General features: G+C 38.7%; 1 protein-coding gene across 2 annotated transcripts in view; it reads right to left on the bottom strand.

The window, feature by feature from the left end:
- Positions 1-384: 384 nt before the first annotated feature.
- LOC121911792 (heterogeneous nuclear ribonucleoprotein L-like) overlaps positions 385-23,743 on the bottom strand; it is a 62,433-nt gene continuing 39,074 nt past the window's right edge. The window contains exons 7-15 of one of the 2 annotated variants that reach the window (XM_042433645.1): positions 20,196-20,268; positions 10,254-10,325; positions 7,867-7,906; positions 7,689-7,779; positions 6,506-6,627; positions 5,590-5,791; positions 4,880-4,937; positions 4,583-4,681; positions 385-2,882 (exon numbers count right to left, since the gene is read on the bottom strand). In XM_042433645.1, the coding sequence (XP_042289579.1) occupies positions 2,827-2,882; positions 4,583-4,681; positions 4,880-4,937; positions 5,590-5,791; positions 6,506-6,627; positions 7,689-7,779; positions 7,867-7,906; positions 10,254-10,325; positions 20,196-20,268 (813 nt within the window). In that variant the 3' untranslated portion in view covers positions 385-2,826. Of the gene's footprint in view, positions 2,883-4,582; positions 4,682-4,879; positions 4,938-5,589; positions 5,792-6,505; positions 6,628-7,688; positions 7,907-10,253; positions 10,326-20,195; positions 20,269-23,743 lie in introns of both variants that reach the window. The other variant, XM_042433644.1, reaches the window with a different exon arrangement.

The following is a 23,743-nucleotide window of genomic DNA, read 5'->3' on the forward strand; positions in this document are numbered from 1 at the left end:
TATACACACACACACATACATATACATACACATATATGTATACACACATATGTATATACTCACTGGCCACCTTCATTAGGTACACCTGTATAATCTAATGCAATCCCATACAACAACTCTGTCATAAATTCCACTTTTATGAAGCTTACATTGAGTGGTGTTCCTAATATTTTGTCCACCCCATTAACATACATGAGGGAAGCAAAATATTAGGAACACTTCAATATAGTGCACTCCAGTACACCATCACCCACTACAACCTCAGTAATAAACACAAAGTAGAATTATCACCTTTCTGACAATATCAACAAAAACTGAAAATGTATAAGCTTTGTAAAAGTAGAATTTATGGCAGAGCTGTTATATTGGATTGCATTAGATTATACAGATGTACCTCATGAAGTGGCCGGTGAGTGTATACATATATAGTACTACATTATACTGCTAATCCTTTTATCTTTATTAAGTTCATCATGTGATAATGCTGTTCTGAGAAGGGACCATTTCGAAATCTTTCCTCGGTTCTGCATTCAAGGATGTTTGTACCTCTAAAATTTGTCAAACAATAATCAAACATGGATGTTTTGAAAAATACAATGAATCTCATTGAATCCAAGATGGTGGATTTTAGAGTGTCACTAAATGCACCAACTCAAAGTCACTGCTTCACTGTGAACACATCTTGCTGCTTTAAACTATGATTTTCACTTTCTGTCCAAAAGTCCACCAGCTGTATCTACACAGTAATGATTTGTAATAATTCAAGCACCAGCATAAACACTATCGCAACAATAACCTAGAGGAGAGTAAATAACTGTATGGCATTGTTGTAATTTATCTGTGTTATATGTAGTAACAAATGTTACATCAGGTATGTACAGTACAACACAGAGAGCAGGAGTGTAGAGAGGAATCAACAGATCCACTGTAATTCTACTCTTGTCCCCCAAATACTTTGCTTTCCATCCTCAAAATTAAAAAGGCTGCTAGTCTATAACAGGAGTAAACTGGTGAAATCAGCCCTGCAGCACTGAAGTTAGTGCTATATGTCATTGTGTTTGGTGTGGCCATCCTGATGGGCGTGTTATGAATATCCTTACTTTGTAACAGCCAGATGGAAATAATATAATAATCTACAGACATAATCTACAGACTGAGTTGGCAAAAAATCAATAAAAACAAACAGTCTCTATAATATTATACTGGTATCATAAATACCTTGCACCCACTGCCACACAAATAAAATAAAAGATAACATTGTATATACACAATACTGAGTAACAGAGATATATCATGAGTTTTCAGCCTTTAGCAATATTTCAAAATATTATAGTGAAAACACAGATGAGATAAAAAAAAAGTATTTTAAATTAGCAGAAGTCACAGTAAAGTCTACAAACCCTACCAGATACACTATACCACTTGACAGTATTTTATATGTAACAGCACTCCATTATTCAGGCAATAATGGAAGCTGTAATAATGAAATACTCAGGTAAGTGTGATTAGTTTTGTGGCTGATGAAACTTTAAAACCAGTGGTACATGGACTACTGACCCTGCTCATTATTTTTAATTAGCTTCACCCTCTCAATCTGTTAACTCTGGCTTTCTAGACACAGTTGCTCTTTGTCAAGAAACTTTTGTATTAACAATAACATCCAGTGCCACTGCTGTCAACCCAAAAGTCTAAAGCCCTGCTAATAAGCCGTTGAGGCTATAATTTCATTACATCCCACATTTCTAAAGACAGAATAAATAACACACCGATGATTTTGCTATTTTTAGACACTCACCAATTGTGGGACTTAAAAATGGAACATTTGTCTTAAAGGGTGGTGCTGCAGAAAAGGTCTGAGAAGCATGAAAATCAAAGGGGTTCATCTACTTGGGAGCATGAATGTGATTATGTGATTAGGCAACATTAACGGCAACTTTCCAGTTACATTATTAGATATTATGTATGCAAAGTTGATAGATATTATGTATGCAAAGTTGATATTTTGGCCTGAGGGCAGTGCTAAAGGGAAGATCACTGAAAACTGAAACTGAAAAGCAGTCATCTTCTGAGAAGCATGAATGTGTCCAGTAAATTTCATGACAATTTGCCAATTAGAGTTTGATATTTCTTTTGTATATCAGGTGATGGTGGAATTGATAAATATGAATACATTTCATGAAAATCCTGCCATTAATTTTCCAGATACCATGTCATAGACCAATATGTTGGTTGGCAGAAATTTTTAACCTTATGCTGGCATCAGGAGAAAGATCACAGGGGTCACCAAAATCATTAAGAGTCTTCCTCTGGGGACCAGGAATATCCACAGCAAACTTCATGACTGGGTCCGTATTTGATATATCTCACTCTGGGCTGAAGTTACAGACAACATAGTGGAGCGATACCTCTGTCCTTCAACCTCGCTGCTGCCAGGACTAGAGAGTTAATGTAGGACTAATGAACCCTAAATAAGAACTTGTGTTTAAGCACTTTCCTTTGTTGATTTTAGATATTAGAATATTATTAGTAGTATCTCAGATAGTCACATGTCTGTCAGCTTGTTGAGTTGTGATTGGAAGGAGGGATGATGTTTGTATGTTTGATGTTCAGTTTGTATACAGTGACTGTCTTCACTTTTCTGTCCACCTTCTTTGTCGTCTTTAAAGGCCATCTCTCTGTCTTTACTTCATTCTCTTCTTTCATTTTCTGTATGTTCATCTCTCTTCTCAACTTGTCTGTCTGCCTCTCTGTACTGGTCCTCCCTCTCTCAGGTCAGAGGTCAGTCATCACCACGCTCAGCAGCCTCTTCTCCTGCTTTGCAGGTTTTTAGAGGTGAGATGAAGTGGAGAAACACAGTTTCAGGGTGTATGGGTTGGAGCCATCTGAAAACATACACACAAACATGCTTCGTATTAGAGCCTGACTGAGACATTAGCTGGGCCTTATCAGTGTTTATATGTAGTTTACAGAAAAGCCAAAAGAGTACAGCTAAAAAAAAGCATAAATCAAATAAATCAATACATCTAGATGAATTAGACTGTTTACACAGACATTCATGATACAGGTTTGCCTTACTTTATTTGATGTTTATCATAGGTCAGTATAGTTTATTATAGTAATACATTTTATAGGCTCCATTTTATTATATTTGTCTTATTTTTCTCATATCAACTATATTTTTCTTGTACTTGTGTTGTTGTTAATAGTTGTTATTGACACTTATCCAGTGAAGTTTACACTAAGATTTGTTAGTAGTTAGTGTAATATTTGTGACAAGTTTATTTTTAGCAGTAAAATGTCATTTTAGGGAAGGTACATAAATGACAGGGCTGGGGAGTGGGGCTAAATCTTTAAATGTATAAAATATTTTATTTTTATAAGAAATTAGGACCTGAGCCTTGCTTCATTAATATTTTTCTTTGACCCTTCAACTGAAAATTGCAATATCCTCCCTCCAAAACCTCAAAATAATGTATGTACAGTATATGCACCATGCAACAAACATACTAAATGCATTTTTCATTTAAATTACAGAACCAGTTGGCAACATGTGATGCTGAACTTGAATTATATTATAGGATAACTTGAACTTTATTGTAGTTTTGTTTTCTTTTATGATGCAGCATAAAGTGAAGGTAGGAACTGCTGTAGGTCAGCGACTAACTAACAGCTCTGGAGAGAGAACGTTTATTCACTAGTCACTACGACAATCTACATCTCTTCTGTTTCTCCAACCTGACACGCTGGTCCTACAATCTAATGTTGATGGGAAATAAATCCCTGACACAGAGTTTAGATTGTTGTGCTCTGCATGGCCACAGCACTCATTTATCACTCACAGTGCACAAAAGTCATCTTTTCATGCAACCTGAAATTTGTCTTTTTCTTTTTTTCAATAAATCTCAAAAGGGTGAATGAAATAAGCTATAAATCTGAGATGATAAACAGTTATGTGTTATGTGTTTATGTGTAATATTGAAAAATATATAAGTATCATATCAGCAAACTAACACTTGCACTTGAACTGTGCAAAATGAACTGAACATACATTATATACTGATACCTACCGGTGGAACACCAGTTAGTGCACCAGTCCAACCAGGAGGTTCATACACAATAAGTGTGAGTAAAGTGAAAGATGATACACTCTGCATGTTTGTTTCATTAGAAAAGATGCAGATGTTTTCTTGAGGAGACAGTTGTATAAGTGTCTGCTGGCTTTCTTCTTCCCTTCTACATTTACTTATATTATTGAATGTATTTTACAACAAACTAACAAATTGCTTGTGTACCACTGGCAACATAGCAGAACAAAAAACTCATGATCACAAAGGGGTTATAAAAATAGTGTTGGATAACAAATGAGAAAAATGTTTATTGTCATTTTGAAGAAATAAAAACTTCTAGGAAGTGAGACATGTCAATCTGTGTTATGAAAGAGAATGAAGAAGTGCATTTTAAAGTGTACTGTATATTGAATATACACAGATTTGACTTCCATGTGTAAATATAGTAGCGCTGTATCTTGACAGAGAGTAAATGAATGCTTGCAGGACAGCAGGTGTATTTCAGACAGACTCACTGGGTATCCTGATCTGGTAGTGGTTGAGAACAGTAAGAACCTCCACAGCCTCGGTCTTACTGTCAAACTCTAACAAGCCAGAGATGGTCTTAGAGGAGGCTGATGGTTGAGGAAAAAATCACAGAAGAGAAGGAAAGACAAAGAGTAGGAGAAGGAAGTGAGATGAACAAATTCATTTATATCACTTTATAATTCATTGCTTCACACAGAGATGTCAGTTAGTCTTTTTCACAGACTGACTACAAAAGAATAACATGTCCAGACCAACAGAAAGTCAAACATTGCAGTTCTACTTACGTTTGGCATCAAACATCTTGAATTTGACAAAGCCAGGCACGTCATGCTCCGTACACAGCTGCAAAACACACAGCAGATGAGTAAAGCTGCTAGAGGCAAGATTTTGATGTAAAACTACAGTCATCAGAAGGCCTGATCTGGAGGTGTGTTCCACCCAGTGTACACACAATTTCATAATAAATGCTCTCAAATTCATAATTAGTGCGTGGGATTAGGATTTAGTTATTTGTGCTCTCTATTTAAAAATGTGTATATTTGTAAAGCTATGTTGGATATATATGAAAATGTCCATCTTTGCTATACTTAGAAATAGAAGTACTCTATATGTACACACATGTGATTTATATATTTTGGATATTGATGAGAGGCACACATTGACGAACAGTATATATGTAATTTAAATATCCATCCATATCAGATTTTTGTATGGATAGAGTTAAAACTTCTTACGTTTTTGGAGAATTGGGGACTCTTATAACTTTGCTTAAGAGAGATGTCATGAACAAGCCTGGATTAGCAAATAAATCAACAGCAATTATTCCATAATGTGAAGAGTGCAATGGACAACCGAACACTGTAAAGCCTAGGTTTAAGTTCAAGAAGACAGAGGGAGGGGGATAGGCACCTTAGAGGGAAGTATCATTATTGTATTTGAAACTTCATGTAAAAAAAAAAAAAAATTCTTCATTCATCAGACAAAAATATAATACCCTCAGTAAATGGTCCTGTGATATGCATGGAGGAACATTGTAGTAGTGCAGCACTGCAGAAGGAGGCTGGATGATGTTTTTGGAGGCCTGTCCAGCGCTGCTGAAGCGGTTGTTCCTGGTCATGGCAAAGTCCTTGTAGCTGCTGCTGCCATCCTCTAACTCAAACACCTGGCTGGGGATCACAGCATGCTGCTTCGACACACTGCACACAACACACACATTATCAAAAATGATTTGTTGATTAAATTATATGTAATCTTATCAAAATAAAATTGATCTACAACAATTTTGATAATCAATATCTTTATTCATTTATAAAACCCAAGGAACCCAAATGTTAACATGTGATAGTAAGAACACAAATGACCAGTTATTGTTAAAGTAATTTATCAAGCAAAAAAGCAAAACATTCTCTGCTTCCAGCTTCTCCAATGTTAAGAATTTACTGCTTTTCTCTGTTTTATAAGAGAGTAAATGAAATGTTTTGGGGTTTTGGACTGTACTGTACTGGGTACTTGTAGGATTTTTTTTATATTTTATAGGTGAAATGATTAACTGAAAACATAATAAACAGATTAACAAATCTATAAAAGCACAGCTCCTCCTTGCATACACTAGACTTGTGGTGGTTTCTGTGAACTAGCCTCTTCAGTTTGTTACAGTAGATAATCAATAAGCTTTTCTCTGCCTTTAACAATCATGTGGCACATTTTGGATCTAGAATTTTGCAATATTACGTTTTTTTTTTCTTCATATTTGCACTGAGAGCTTTCATAGCATCAAACATGGTGGAAGATATGGAGAGAAATTTGTCTCAGTAATGGTGATGTGTTACACGATCTTTTCTCTCCATACGAAGATATTAACTTTAAGAACTAACAGAGTGGTGGATGTATGTGTGTCATGTCCTTCTCACCAAACGTTGAGTCTCTTGCCAAACACCTTGATGCTGTTGAGGTGTGTAATGGCTCTATCCACAGCATACTCATCTCCCATCTCAACCAGTGCTGTACCAGGAACACTCTTCATAAACTTCACCTACAACCACACACACTACCAGTTAACAGCTGTTTTATAAAAATAAAATACATTACAGTGGAGATGTTTTCACCATTAATAAACAGGTTTGTTAATGCTGAATGTTCTCAGTGGCTTCAGTCCCTGGTATTTATGGCTGTGACGGTGCTGACAAAACCAGACACTACAGTCTTTGTCAACAAATTGCTGACATACATGCACACACCTGTTAACACCTCAAAGCTCACTGATTAACACCTCATATCCTGTTTGTTTAATTCCTGCAGAATAAAGATCAATTCATGGTTTTAGGGGGAGTTATGTGCTGGAATTTTCTTGTTGGTTAATTTGTGGATAACTACAAATGGTTCAATAGATATGTTGATGATGAATGGGGAAAGCGGGCCCTGTTGTTCTGTAGTTGATATTAAATAAATAGAGCCCGTCTCCCACTCATACTCGGCTCATACATTTAAATATAACACCTGTATAATATTAATACATTTCTTACCAAAATTAAATTCTTTAATACCTCTCCCTTAGTGAGGTGGTTTCAAGTTGCTGATACTTGCTAATACTTAGGAGAGTATTTTTAAATCTGCATTAATCAGTGAAATGGGATGCCCTTTTGCACATTGTAACACAAACTACCAGCCATTTGCATTTAAATCCCTGCTGGATTTAACAGTAATAAGAGCTGTATTGAGGTTTTTATGAAAATGACAGTGTTCTATGGTGTAGTTCATATAGCAGGTTAACTATATTGAACCGAGGATGTCCTAATAGGTTAAATAAAGTTCTACTGATTTTCCATCTTTGCCAGGGATGCAACATTATTTGTTGATTTGGCAGCTTTAAGTATTTCATCCATTATCAGGGTGGGACTGAGTGATATATGGGTCCTAAAGGTGTTAGAAGCAAAAAGAAGCATCTTTTTTTTTTGTCATCAATAAAACATTTTGCACTCCAATCATTCAAACAGCAGACAGCAACACCCGTTTCAAAGACCCGCACACACACACACACACACACACACACACACACACACACACACACACACACACACACACACACACACCTACCTTTTCAATGTTGCCATACAGGCAGAAGAGGTTGAAGATGCGGGTGCAGTTCATCTTGGATGGATGGAGGCCACTCACCATGGCAACAGAGCTAGGGGCATGGCCAGAGTAAGAGGAAGATGACTGGGGCAGAGGGTAGGACACCATGTCTGGAACATCCACTGAGGTAAGCTTATACCTGCTGTTGCCAGGCAGAGGCAGCAGGGGGCAGGGTGGACCTGCAGAGGAAGACACAATATGAGCTGAGTTTCTCTTTCAAATGTACTGACATGAAGGTCATGGTAACAACACTATCTGTTCCATTATTATTGTTCATTGTTCAATAGAGAGGAGTATTCAGGAAGTAGTATGGTGATGTAAAATCTGCTTCACAATAAGCGATACCTCACTTGTGATTGCAGTGATTAAGATGCAAGTTAATGGAAATGTAGCCATATATGTCACTGAGGTTAATGCTGAAAGTGTTGTTTTATGAAGATGGACACATTTTGACACAGTGTTTATCTGGACTGTTTCTTTGTTGAGCTGCAGAAGAGGAATTTTGTGTCAAAAAGATTTACAGCAACCACTAACTTTCAATGTATACATGGACGTGTGAGTTATATTAAGATCGACTTGCACATTTTGCAAACCTATCATTTAAGGTTACGTTTAATGCATAGGAAATGCATTTACTGAGGGTTCTTGCAAGTACAGTAATACAAATGTGTGCATTGAGAGACAGCTTAAATTAAAGACAGAGTGAAATTGGCAGGGATCAGTTTCCAAATGCAGGTGAAGGTATACCTACTGCTGCACCTCTGACCATTACACATGACTGGCAATCTACACCTACAGATGGGTGAATGTGTGTATGTGTGGGAGAGTGTTGAGTTTCACCTCTGAGGTATGGGGACTGGCAGCAGATACAGTTACCAGTTTTAAGCTGCCAGTATACTTGATCAAAGTGTCTGTCGGATGGCTGAGCAGCTTCAGAAATCCACCTCTCCCACACCCTCACGAAGGGGGTGTGGGAGGCTGTGTCTGACAGTTCCTTTAGCTTTCTGAAACCGACAATCTGACATTCACACCCACTTCACGCAGTGATCGGCCAAGTGTGAGAGAAAGTTTGCAGGGTTTCAACCTCTCTTTCTTGCTCTTTTTTCCATCAACTGTTTCGGTCACTTTTGTTGTGTATGATACTATGACTGCCTTCCAGTTGAGACTGTCTGAAAATGTTTGCTATTATCCCTGTACTTTAACGATTATTGCTTCTCCCCCTCTTTATGGTGACCGGTGTTTCACTTAGAGTGTGATCATTAGGAGCAGCTGTAAGTTGTTCCTTATGCGATTATTGAGCATAATCAGGCTCAAAAATGACACAATCCTTAGTGTGTTGTGTGTGTGTTTTAAGCTCTCAGCATGCTCCATACAGAGACCCGTGCACCATCACCTTAATGTGTAATAATTAATGTGTACATTCTAGTGCAAGCTGCAGTGTCTTCTGTGCTGGAGTTGCCATTGCTCTCCAACAGGTGGCACTGTTGATTAATCACAGGCACACAATCACAGGCACACAGGAAGGCTGCTGTAGAAGAAGAAAGCAGGAAAAGTTTTATGGTGGCTGTATTTCAAGCCCCCAGGAAGTGCACCAGGCTGTGAAGCCAATTTGACATAGTGGCTAAACCTTGTGATTACAACTTCTGGGTCTGACAGTAGCTCAAAAAGCATTTTTCCCCACACACATTTATGTGAAAAGGAGCAGCTGTAAAACAGTGGATACATTTTTTTTGAGAACCACTGGGGAATGACTTGTTTCAGAATTTGATCCATTCAGTCCGATAACATTTGGAAAGTCTAGAAGAGCCGAATGATTGAATTATTTTTTTCCTCATTCCAGATAGCAGAGGGCTAAACCCGAAGTTAGCCAGCAGAAGTCTCTGGTGCACACGCTCTATGGGTGCAGGGGCCCAGAGAGCATGTGCAGTATGCATTAATCTGGGTAATTTCTTTACAGCAGGAAGTAACTTTTCTGGCTTCATGCGCCACAGACCAACTTTCATAGGAAGGAACAGAGCCTTGTCTCCAACGCTGTATCTAGTACTGATTATACATTCACTGTTTCCTCTACATTCACTCAGGAGAGGTGGACCACCACAGTAGGAACATTACCTCCACATCTAGATAAACAAGCCCCCCCACCAAACAAGCATAAGGCCTAGTATGTAGAAGTAGCCCTTTAATCACAATCAAGTAACCAAATATGAGCAATATCAGTGCTGCAACCACTTATAGCACTAGATCCAAAATTAAGACCAGTAGGAATGGAGATGGAATAAATACCAAAAATGGCCCTCTGCCACCACTGACATCCATGCTGTATGTCGCCATTGTACAGCACATATGATGTTTTCTATGTCCTGTTTTGTTCTTCTGGTCTCTAGGTATATCTGATTAGCGGTCTGTTTTGGAATGAAGTATGATGAAGTAATCAGTGGCCGCTATTTCAAATTTTGAGAGGCACTTGCAGGGAATCTCATTTGTGGAACCCAGTGCAGGAAACATGCAGTGGGCCTTTAGTCTTACCATAGCCGTTATCGCTGTAGGATGATGGGTGTTCTCCTAAAATGGCCTGTCTCTGCCTGCCCTTTCCACGATCTGAAACACACAAACAAACACAGGCACACACACGCACACACGCACACACACACATACATACATACACACACACAAACACACACACACACATTATTAGATTGTGTGCAGGGCCCAGAGTAATTTACTGAAAAACAATGGTCTTCTTTCACAGATACAGACTTTGCATTTACTACTTCAGAGAACTCCACAATATAATTGGAAAAGGTATTTAATCCAGAACAAGGCCACATCACTGTCTACAATATGATACTGTCTCTTCAGAGGGTTATTAGTCCCAGACAAGGCTAAAATTAACTTATAGGGAGCTCAATTTTCATGAATCACAGGCAAAGTTTGCATGCAACACTGCAATCATGATGCTGTTACAGCAGTAATGGCAACAAACGGGTCTGGAAACACGAGCAGCCAGATAATCAGATAGGTTGTAAACAATCCAGATGATCTAAAGCACTTTATTCGAAGGTCACACTGAAAGTGAGCATATCTGAAATGAAGTTTTACAAGTTCAAGTTTGTCTGACTGCTTGTTTCCTGACCTGTTGAACCTATCTTTAGCGAGGTTGATGTGTCCCCAGATCTCAGCGATTAACTTGGTGAGAACAATATTATAACGATAGATAAAACTACAAAAAAAGACCCCAGTTGTAAAAAAAAAAAAAAATCCTAACCTATTAGACAACCACAAAGTTAAACCACAGCAGCTTCATGCCACAAAGAGCATGTCTGATCTTGAAGGGAAGCTGTGATGTTGTGGAGGATAATGTGGAGGGGAAGTTGTCAGTCATTAGTTAAGCTCCATAGCATGGAAATGAGAATTTTAATGGACCATTCCTACTGTATAAGCAACCCATATAACCATCTTATTAACCACAGTTAACTTATTGTGCGAATGTTATTAGAAGTCTGTCAAAGCACTTGTGGCCAGAGGTAAAAGGTGCTAGACATCATCATGGGTCAGACCTCTACAGACCTCTACAAGGTGCATAAAACGTTTCATAAAACATATTTAAATGGTGCTGTCGTCGTTACTATCCCTTCAGTCACCCACACTACTGCTGAGGCCACACCAATCCACCTATTGATCTCCCTCACTCATTATTTGTGAACAAGACCCCAGAGATACTACATCTGGGGTAACAACAGGTCAATGAATACAACAGAACCACATTATCCGGAAAAAGCAATCCTGAGGCCCCGCATTGTGCCCTTGTGAATCCCAAACAAAACAGGTGACGCACAACCCTGCCAGAACCCAAGACCCACTGTCAGTGTTGTTCTCACCAAAATAATAGCTGAGATCTGGGAACACGGTAAAAAAGGAGTCTGATGAGACAAGAAACATGAGCAGTCAGACAATTAGACAGGTTGTAGAAAAACCCCAGGGTTAGTCAAACTCACTGGGAAGAAAAAACAAAGACGAGCTGTAAAGTTATTATCCAAAGTGTCTGTGGTAAACATCCATCAGTTTAAAGACCCACTTCCTGCTTCTATTGTACTTACTGTTGTTACTGTAGCTCACAGTTTTCCTGAACAATGTTATTAGAAATATTTCATGTGCATTCAATTTGAGTTTGACCTCCAAATAAAGTGCTTCATCTCCAGAAACTACATCGTCTGCATAAAGTTTGGCTGGTCATCTGACTGCTTGTTTCTCCTAACCTGTCTGATATTGTAGTTTGTAATGATGTTACTGTATTTCCAGATCTCAACAATTGCTTCATAACTGATAGAAACAATGGCGAGAACTAGGAAAATGAGACCATGTTTTATTTAAAAGGAATTTCTCTCTCTCTCTCTCTCTACGTACTCTAAGACATAGTATATGACACTGCATGAATGTGCTTTGCATGCTGTGTGACACTGAAATTACATTGATTTTTGCAGACTAACCCTAAAATACATCTTGTCCCACTAACACATAGTCAAATTAATGATGAGTTACTGCAGTACCCAACAGACACCAACAATCCAGTCCACAATAACATGCTCCTTTTGTGGAAAAAAAAAAAAATCTCTCATACAACATCCCAAAAATAGAGCTGTGGATTTCACTGATTCTTATCCATTTCAAATATTATCCATGTATACAGGAATAGGGAATGAACAGCAGAGGATTATGCTGCAGGACTGGTTTGAAAAGTTTCTATGGATGATTACAGAATTTGACAAAACAGAATTAATTATAACAGCTGTTAATCCAAGCTGATGACAGTCTGCATTCTCCATGGTGGAGCAAACTACAAACACAGGGGTTCACATTTAATCCTGCAATTATTAAGTATCACTATAATACTGACATTTAGTTATACATTTGGATTTTCAAATTTCCCCCCCAAAAAAAAGACCCCACACATGTCACACATTGCCATACCGCCACATCTATTATTCATATATTGCAATTACAAAAACAAATCAAAATAGACACAAAGTTATGCTCCACATAAGTGTGAGAAAAGGAAGTCATGTTGAAGGTATATGATTTCAAAATACATTCACTTCTATAAACCACACTAATGAATAAAGATTCCGTACTGCAGAAAGATCTATACCCTTCATGGTAATGACAGAGGTGAGTAAAAAAGAAATAAACAGCTTGAATGTGGTTTTATTTAGAAAGGGCAGGTTTGATACAGAGGTCATGTGAACAGAGAAATGAAAGAGACAGTACCTGTGAAGCATCAGACAGCAATCTTTCTCTTTTTTCTCCCTCAGCACGAAAGAACATCAACCTGCATTACATTATCATCATAATGATAAAAACATCACCATCATCACTAGCTGTCACAAATTGAAAGCATTACATATTGTAGTATACAGTATATATTAAGTTCAAGCTATACAGTACATTAGAGGCACATTGAAATGACACTGACGTTTTTTTTTCCCCAGTCAGCTGATAGGAAGAGAGAGGTATCCCTCCTGCCCCCCTACATGCACACGAAAGACAATTAGACACAATTTTCCTGAGGCAGCAAAATCTGAATAAATATTTCAACTTGAGCAGAAAATATAAGCCTATCCCAGGGCTTTATGAATCTGCTTCATAAATGTAGGGATGAGAGGAAAAAAGAGGAGAACTGGAGGTTGCTCACACACACACTTCCACTCAGAGGGAGGAGAGATGTGAAAAGTGAGAAGGCCTGGAGATAATCCAGACAGCAGGATGGGCGTTTACACTGACCTTCACACCATGGATTATCAGCATGCAATTAGTGTGTATGTTTCACTGGTGTGTGCAGTGAACCTGGTTAGCTTCTTCAGATATTTCTTCTAATGTGACGGTTTGAACTTCACTGAATGATAAACAGGACCAACTGAGACAAAACGCTGTCATCAAATGTTTCCACTCCTCAACTGTATTGTCATAAAGTTTGATAAGACTACAGGTGGAGAGAGCAGGCTCATATTGGTTGATAGCAACAGAAGTAAACAGGTAAACCACAGGAGTGCAAACAGAAGCTCTTTATTGGCTAGAATGGTTTAGAACATACTGAGTGTGGGAATGGATAGAAGAGAAGTGCACTATGCTGCCGTATGGGTTTGAAAAGTTTATATGCTACTGGTATCGGTATGGTATTGATACTTTTGATCCGCTGTTTGGGTCCATTGTAACTGTGGGGAAACCAAGCTGACCATTATGTCCTCTTTCCTCAACTGGAGAAGCAAACCAGACACAAAAATATTATTTTTGTCCCGTTGCTTCCAGTCATCCACAACATGTGTCTTACCAGCACAGCATCTTACTTAGTGGCGCTTAATGAAAATCAGATTAACTGTGCCTGGGCTCGTTTGCATCTATAGTTTTGGTAACCACCTCGCTAAAGCCTTGATGTTACCCCTGATGTTACAAATAATTGTGATTGTAATTTGTAACAAGCTTTGTAAATATCATCCATACTAGTACTGCATTTAAGAAGGAAAGGATATTTGAGCTGGCTCTGAACATTATAGAATTCAGAATCTAGACCATGAGACTTTGCTCCTCCCTGAATATGGAGACATTCGACACAAGTCCTTGAGTGTCAGAGATTATCAGGAATCTTAACTATGCAGAAAAGACTTTTGTATGAGCTTTTTCCCAAAGACTGAGCTGACACAAATAACTGAATATAAGAGTTTCATTGGCATAGACAGCTTAGGCAAATGCTAGAACTTCAGTCAACATCTTATTGCCACTACAAACACAAAGAGCTGTTTTTGTGCAGAGGCGCACACTTTAACCTCTCCAAAAGTCTCAAAATAGACCCCTTTCACTTGTGTTGACTTTTACTTCTTTCACTTTGTTATCAGTATTCATCTTATGCACATTTATATGCACACAACTATTACTGCCAAAGTCTGTACTTTGTAAAATTAATGACTGATCTTACTGAAGTGTCTGTAGAGTGTATAAATTACTTTATTTTCTGTCGATAAATACTTGTAGTCAGAAGCATTACATCTGCAAAAACACAGCTAGCAAAGTGTGGGTGCCTAATTAATTATTCAAATCTTCCGACACTGCATGGATCTAACAGTAATCAACCTTCTCTTTACACTGGTGAGCCACACTGAGTCCAAATGTATATAGTGTACAGTATACATCTGGAGTATAGCTGGTGTCTTCAGTATGAGTGCTCAGCTCCATCAAAGATCTGTCTTAAGACGCCACCTAGGCTAGAGCCAGCACTGTCTAGTTTCAAAAGCTAGAGCTGAAATAATCACTTAAAGATTAGTCTTAACTTCATGAAGACAAGCTAAATATTTACTTGGTTTTTCAATGCATGTGTGCAGCCACTGGTTTGCACAAAGTGTTGCACTCTCAGCCTGCTGGTTATTAAAGCATTCCTGTTTCCTGAAAAGTAATAAGGAGAGGTCTGATGCATTATCACTGATGATCACCATTGCTTTGTTTGCCAAACAAGGGCTGGTTTCACCTTTATCTTACTGTTGCAGTTGCAGTGTACTAATTCTAACCATGTTTTAAGTCTGTAATGTAATGTAATTTCACAATGGGAAAATTCTGTGCAGACAAAAGTAAACTTCAGATTGCCAGTAGAGCATGCAAATGAAAATCAGTGAGTGTGGTGAGTGTGGACAGTGGTGCAACAGTATCAGTAAAAAAAATAATAGTAATAAATTTAAATAAAATAAAAGTAATAAAAAACTACAATAATAAACCCTGGCTCATAATTTGTAATGTCAAAGATGAAATTTGCAGCAGTGTTTAATGTCACAGTTTGATTGACATCTGCTTTACACATGTATCAGCATGTATCACTTCTTGTTAGCACATTCTTGGTGAAGTACATAAATCAATTTCTTGTATCCTCATTGCCAACATTGGTACATAGTGTAACTTTAACAGTATCAGTATATAGTATGGAACTGGGAGAACTGGGAGTCTCTCTTGTAGCCATGTGGTGAGCATTACGGCAACAAGCTTTCTTTACTGTGTGGTGTTCAAAAGCATTTGGCTATTCCATTTCGACCAAAAACATTATAAATTCATCATCCTCTTTTTAGTATGCTAACTATAAATGTAACCATTTTTACTGTGTATTGATAACTGTCACATTTATAGTTATTATAGTTTGAGAATCATGTGACCTCCCACAAGTGTTTAATGAACCACAAAAAACAAATCGAAGCACAGCCCTCTCAGACCACATCTCCTGGAGGTTTGATTAGCAGCTGCTCCATGGAGGTGATTACTACTAGCACATCAGACGAGAACCAAATTATAATCTACATCAACCTACAGTCACTTAGCAACTCCAGTAGATCCACAGGGACCTGCTGTACCTGAGGACTAAGTGTTTATCTGACTGTGTCAGGACAGTGGGCTTCCTCTCTGTGCTGGGCTGTGAACTTGTGCACGGCAAGCTGATCTACAGCAATATGAGCCATGCAATGCAACAACACACACACACACAGTTTGGATAATGTGGGCTTAAAAGCTAATGTCAATGACAAGAGAAGGAAACACAGGAGAGAGAGAAAAAATGAAGGGAGAAGAGAAGAATAAAAGAGAGGGTGACAAGAAATGAAAGAACAGAAGAATGACAAGGAGTTGTGAGGAAGTGAGGTGAAGGATGGCGAATACAACAACATCATTTTCTCCTTTGGTTGAGTCACTGTTGTCATGGTTCACTGTGCTCTTTTGTACTTTGAGCTGTTGCACATATATATGAACCAAAGATAGTAGGTGGACATATATATAGATCAGTATTTATAGATCAGTATAGAATGATTTATTCAATGTTCCTGCTATAATCTTATTCAACTTATATTTTTATGCTAATTTAAATGCATCTACTGGTTGGAGAGTGTTGTTAAAATATATTGATATTCTTCAGAATTATTCCATATTGTTGCACATTCCTCCAAGTGATTAGTTTGTTCTTGTGATAGAATCATTAAATTACCAGCTGAGTGACTTTGGGCCTAACACATAATTCAGCATAACACAAACAGCTGGCTGTTTACTACCTCAACTGTTGGAGCACTGCTTGTGGTGGTTATAGCGCCACCACAACAATATTCCAGTCAAATTTGAAAGGTTTTACCAAAAATCAGTGATGAAAGTTAGTGAACACAATGCTAAATTGAATAATCATGATGATGCAAAATTTTGTGCCCTGACTGTAATTTGCAGTATCTAAGTAAATATGTCATTTGGCTCAGATGTACATGTATCATGTATTTTGTAACAATCTGGACTCAAAAGCTGATAATACCAATTGTTGCATACAATCCACACCTCTCTCTCCCCCTCCTTTCTGTCTGTACTGAACTTCAGGTTAATAGAATACTGTCTTCTTATCGAAGACTGTATGCCCCAGTAATTCCCGACGCTACTCAGATATTCAGATGATAAATCTGTTATGATTTGTCCATATCTTTCCATTGTCTTTGCAATGTGCCTCCGTTGAAAACATATAACACTGTAGATATGTATATTTATTTAGTAAATATGTCATCTATAACAGAGTTGGGATCAGTTCACCTTGCTATCAGTCATGAACCATGAATTCTTTTGAAAAAAGACTGTCAGAGTGTCATTAGCAACCACTAGAGGCTGCAATGTTCATTACACGCACAATAGGAGAGTGTTGAACAGAATAAACAACATGTGTTTTTCCCCATTCTTACATTCTTGGCAGTAGTTGGACTAATAAGACAGTAGGGCTAGAGGGGTCACCAAAAATACAGTGAATCATACTCTAAATGCCATAGCAATCCACAGCAAGTGCCATGGCAGTCTGGCCAGTAGTTATGCTGCTTGACAGACAGACTGACCATCATTAGCAGTCATTAGCTCTGTTGTTCTAAATCATTTTTGAAATAATTTGACTATAAAAATGCTTTAGATGTCACAGATGTGTTCGTTCATGTCATTTCCTGAACTGACTGAATTAAGAACGAACTGACCCCAACCTTAATAACATCACACAATATAAGACATTTCAGAAAGAATACTCAGCTACAAACACGGTACAAAGAATGCAGCATTTGTAGTAGTTCATTGTACACAGGACCATGCATAGATAACAAAGATTATGATTGGTCATATTACAGTAGGACCTTTGTTTGGCCTGTTTTCACTAAACCTTAATATCAAAAATATCTCAATCATCATTCTCTGAAAGCTACTGTATGTGAATAGAGATCCATGCACACACCTAGCTGTGCAGTTATTATATTGTAGATTAAGGGTGTCACGATATACTGGTTTTCACAATTTTTGCAATATTTAAAAAAGTAAAAAGAGCAAAATTATTGTTAATATTATTATTATCATTTTGTCAAACAGTAAATGTGTCTTACTTTTCAAACATGGTTAAATTTCATTTGATTTTTCTCAAAAATAGATCTCTCCTGTTCTTCCTTCATTTCCCATTGCTCACCTGCTCACTCACTCACAAACACACACACACATACACACACACACACACACACACACACACACACACACACACACACACACACACACACACACACACACAACATTCTGGTCAAATAAATAATATTCTGAATAGGAAACAGTTTCACTTAATATTGTTGGAATAATTTGGATTTCATAAAGAGGACAGAGTTAGTTCAGTTCATCTCATGTACGTCTGACTGGATGTTAAATGCATCGCTCGACTTTTGTCATGTCAAAGCTCCATTATGACTGAACAGCCACAGTGATGGTCAGAGGAAAACATCTGATCGTACAGCTGACCTCTGCAGCCACCATCCTGCTACACTCCAACTGAGAGTAAGCTGTAGCAATACTGCCTCCACCTGTTTTACATGAGTTTATCAGAACATAACGTCATAGCAAAGCTACAGTTACTTTGTCATCAACTGTGTTACACACACACACACACACACACACAGACACGCACACACACACACTGCCTCCACCCTCTCTGTCTCTCACGTTAATTTACACATCTATCGATTTGGTCAAAACAGATACTGATATATCTATCTCTCTATCTTTAAACTGGATTTGTTTTGTTAAGCCTTTGCACAAAAGAGTAGGTCATTTTGAATTTGCTAACTAAATGCTAAAAACACTACAAACAACTAATTAAATACTAATTTTCAGTCATGTTGTAATGATCTTGATGTTATTCATGATATTGAGATGTTTCCATTATCATGATATTTTTTGCTATCGTGACAGCCCTAATTCAGGTGGAGTAAAGTGACAGAGAGCACAGATTAGGCCAGTCTCTACAACTGTAGTCTCGCTTAGTCAAACTTTTGACCATCAACTTGTTAAGTCTGGTCCACAATGTTGAGTCTGTAACCAGAACAGACGAAATAAGTTAAGGGTAAACAATAAATCTTCATTTGTTTGCTAGAAGACCACAGGAAAACAGTGGGAAATGGCTTCTCAAATGGGTAAATACTTTGAAAAAAGGAAGGGAGCCTTCAAATGCAAAACTTTGAGATAATTTAATATGCTCAATATGTGCACGCATACAGGCACTAAATGGCATGAAGAACACAGAAAAGGCTTGAATCAGCAGCTACTCTGGACTGCAACGTGTTTCAAGCTTGGAGCTCTTCCTCAGGCAGCATCCCACATGATCATCATTAAAGAACCACTGAGAGTGAAATCTAGAGTCTAGATGTTCTGAGGAGCTACACAGACTGTGTGGACCAGACATCAGGTCTTAGATTCCCCGGCCCTGCAAGACTACTTCTCCAGAAAAAGGAGGAGATTAAAGACACAGGATGGTGTAGATAGATAGAAGGTAGTGCTACTGGAGTCCTGCAGACAGAGGTGGGGCTGAGGCCTCCTGGGCATGTTGAAGCAGCAGCTGCATGGTGGTCAGGAGGAGTGAGATCCATCTCTTTTTCTCCCTCTCTTTCTGTTTCTCTGGGTTGGAGGAGGTGAAGATGAAAGAAAGCTGCTGTGCATGGTCAGCCTGACGTCCATCCCTTTTTCTCTGTTCTTTCTCTCTCTCTCCCTCTATGTTTCTCTTGCTCTCCAGGGTGGTGGAGGTGCAGGCTTGTGAGAGGCCGGTTATTGGCTGGTGTGAGAGTGTTTTGATTGGAGATGGAGACGGGAGGCGGAAGAGTCTTGGTGTGATAGAGGTCTACGGTCCAGAGTGTTTATGACTACACTCTTAATCCAGCTGGTAAACTGACCCATAATGACTGAAGACTTTGAAAACTAACATTATCTTCATCTATTGTTGTAAATGACTCAAGGATGGTCATAGTGGACAGAGAAGATTGAAAGCAGAGTCCTACCTTCCACATCACAGGATCTCCCGTATTGTGACAAAGTAGAGTCACTCCAAACGTGTAATGGCCATGGGATGACTTTAATGTAAGTATCAAATAAAGGAACGAAGGAGAAAGAGAGAGACAGTATATCTCTTACCTCGTCTGACCAGGTATGGCTTAGTGTAGTCCCAGCTTTCATTGTCGTTCTTTATCACGTTCAGACGTGTTGGCTGTAGACACAAAGATGAAGGAGGTGTTCAGGATGCAGTTGAAAGTATCAAAGACATGAAGTAACTGCATTTGACCATTACAGGGCAGTGATCAATCTGTCACATCGAACATTCACTCTCACAGGTCAAAAAAAGGAAAACCAGGCTTTTTGCTGTTAGATCCAAAAACTTCACTGACAATTCAATTACATGACATCACAACCACGTAAAAGTTAAGTTTCACTTCTCAACATCTGTCCATGCACACTCTCTCTCACTCACCCACACTCCCAAATCCTCTCACTCAATTACCCACACACTCAGTCACCCACACACTGGCTCAGTCATACACCACACAATAAAGTTAGTATTGGTGCAATTTCAATGTGACTTTAACAATGCAAGACAAACAAAACAAAGTGATGTTAATAGTAGGGATAACAAAAAAAGTAGGTATGGTATGGTATGGTATGGTAAGTCCAAGTATATTTATAAATGTCTGTCTGTCTGTATGTCTATGTCCTACTGGTTGTCTCTTTTGTTGTGGCAGGAAGTGACATATTTAGCAGCCAACACTGCTGTGTCTGCCCTTTTCTATCGCCACACTATGGTCACTCAGTCTGTACATTGTCAATGTCTACTGCCACAGTATACTGTTTAGGGCCACATATTTCTGTTAGTTTGTGTTGTGAGCATGTAATATCATTCCAATAAGGGATGTATTTTTCTCTCTTTTTTTTAGTTATTATTATTTTTTATATTTGTAGTCATAATTTGGTTAGGTCTAGTCTTCTGAGTTATAGTGTAACTGCATTGTGGCTGGCTGGGCTTTGTGATATCAGAAGGTGAAAGGTCAGCCAGCCTCTGGATCAGTTGGCTGAGGAGACTCCTTTCTATGTTCAACTCTTGGCAGGCAAGGGCTTTCTAATGGTAAATGGTAAATGGACTGCACTTATACAGCGCCTTTCTAGTCTACCACTCAAAGCACTTTACACTGCATGCAAACATTCACCCATTCACACACACATTCATACGCTGATGTAAGGGGCTACCATGCAAGGTGCCAATCTACTCATCACACACACTCTCACATACTGATGTCACAGCATGGGAGCAATTTGGGGTTCAGTATATTGCCCAAGTACACTTCGACATGTAGATTCGAGGAGCTGGGGATCGACCCTCCGATCTTCCAGTTAGTGGCCTGCTCTACCTCCTGAGCCACAGCTGCCCCAATGGTAACAGGCAGTTAATGGTAACAGGTAGGGTTGCGCTTTTGAATATGGCTCCAGAATTTGATAGATCTTTTTTTAATACAAAGGGTATTGGCCTAATTCAGCCCTGCATGCAGAGTTTGGGGTTTTTCTTTGTATCCGGAGAGTACGTCTGCAGAACTCTGCATGCAGGGTTTCCACTGGATTTTTGTCCCACTTTGCCGAGCCACATTTTGTAGTAAGGGGCCCCATACCTCACTGCCAAACAATGCAATCGACTCCATAACTAATTTAAATATTTTGCACCATGTCCTTATTGGAATTTGGATATGAACAGAATACTTGATGGCATAGAAAGCCCCTTTAGCCTTCTCTTTGAGTTCCTTTACAGCAGAGCAGAAGTTTCCTGTGGTACTAATTTGTAAACCTAGTTAGGTATAGGTATTTGTTTTATTTGGGTCCCACCTATTTTAAATGTTGGGTGATTTCTCTGAAACCTTGATCTTTTTTGGAAGGTGATAATTTTGGTCTTCATGTTAACTGTCAGGGCCTGGGTCTGACAGTACTGATGGAGAAGGTCCAGGCTCTGCTGATGGCCTTCTTTAGTAGGAAACAGTATGATCATGTCATCTGCATAAAACAGACACTTGATTTCTGTCTCTTTAAGAGTGAGACCAGGTGCTGGTGATTGTTCTAATGACAATGCCAGTTCATTAATATAAATATTGAAGAGGGTAAGGTTGCAGCTATGCTTTACCCCTCCACCCTGTGGGAAGAAGTCTGTGTGTTTATCTCCAATTTTGACAGCCAATTTGTTATTTTCATATATTGATTTAATTACAAAGACTTCCCCTCCATACCACTTTCTATTAGTTCAATAAATAATCCCTCATGCCAGAATAAATCAAAAGCTTTTTTTAAATCAACAAAGCATGCATGAATTGTGTCTTTATTTTACATTTTATTTTTATATTTATTTACATATTTATCAGTTAGTGTGTATAGGGTGAAAATGTGGTCAGCTGTTCTATAATTTAGAAGGAACCCAATCTGACTTTTGCTTAAGACACTGTGCACAATGAGGAAGTCTATAATTCTCTAATTTAGAATACTGCTATAGACTACTGCTTTTTTGGGGATGCAGAACCTTCAGTTTGTCTTCCAATTCTAATTCTGTGATAAGGTAATCCAGTGGGGTCTGATAATTCTTAATAACACTTTCAAGATCTTTCAGTTTTTTCTTAAATCTGCTCTTGAGCTTGATTCTTTGGAGGTTTTCTATAGAGATCTCCAAAATGATTTTCCCATATATCTTCATTTTGAATGGACTGTTTGTTGTAACATTTTTTGGTAAATAAGTTGAGAGTGGACATCACTATCTTAGAGTTAGGGAAGGTGCGACATGACTTCTCAGTGGCAGCTCTAGGAGACAGGGCCAGTCTCTCCTATTGTGCCCTCAGGTCATTGGTACCTGTGTGGATTAGGATGTGGCTTGGGAAGCCAAGGTGAAACTCAGAGAGAATACCCATGGCTGCCTCTGTGTTTGGACGCCAAAGTTTTGCCATCTTAAGCCTTGGGAAAAGTCTTTTCTCATTAATGAAATTTCCATTTGAGTCTTTCAGTAACACAATATCTGCTTTTGCAGTGGGACTATCTGGTCTAATGGGACCATCTGAGTGTGTGATATGGCTGCTGGACTCTGCCTTTTCTGGTTGAGAGAGGGGATCATCCTGCTGGGTGATCTGGGAGGAACTCACTGCTGTGTGTTGACTGTCATCAGTGGCTCAGGCTCAGTGAGGGAGGTCACGTGTTCCTTGAATCCATCCAGTGCTCTGTCCCTCTCCCTGGATTCCTCTGTCAGAGCAACAAGTTGAATCTTATGGCACTCTCTCTCCAGCTGCATTTCTCCCAGAAGTTCTTTTAGAGCAGCAAGCTCTCCTGTGACTCTGTCTCGTGGTTTAGCTCTATCACCTGTTCTGACAGTGCAACAAGCTCTCTCCTCTGGCTCTATTTCTCTTGCTGTAGCTCTGTCACTTGTTTGGTCAGAGTGAATAGGTCTTTCGTGTGGCTTTCTCTGTCTTTGAGTAACTGTTTTTGATGGGTTGTCTGTATGCATTCTTGCTCTTTTCTCATCTGTTCCATTTGTTGTTGTGAGAGCTGTGCTGAGTTTCTGTCTGTCTGATTCAAGACCATTTCCCCTTAGCTGCACCAGCTCTACTTCTAACTAGGCGAAGTGCTCCTTCAGGTCTGTAAAGGAGGTCTGATGAGGAAGGGTCAGGGTC

The sequence above is a fragment of the Thunnus maccoyii genome, chromosome 14, assembly GCF_910596095.1.
Source record: "Thunnus maccoyii chromosome 14, fThuMac1.1, whole genome shotgun sequence".
NCBI lineage: Eukaryota > Metazoa > Chordata > Actinopteri > Scombriformes > Scombridae > Thunnus > Thunnus maccoyii.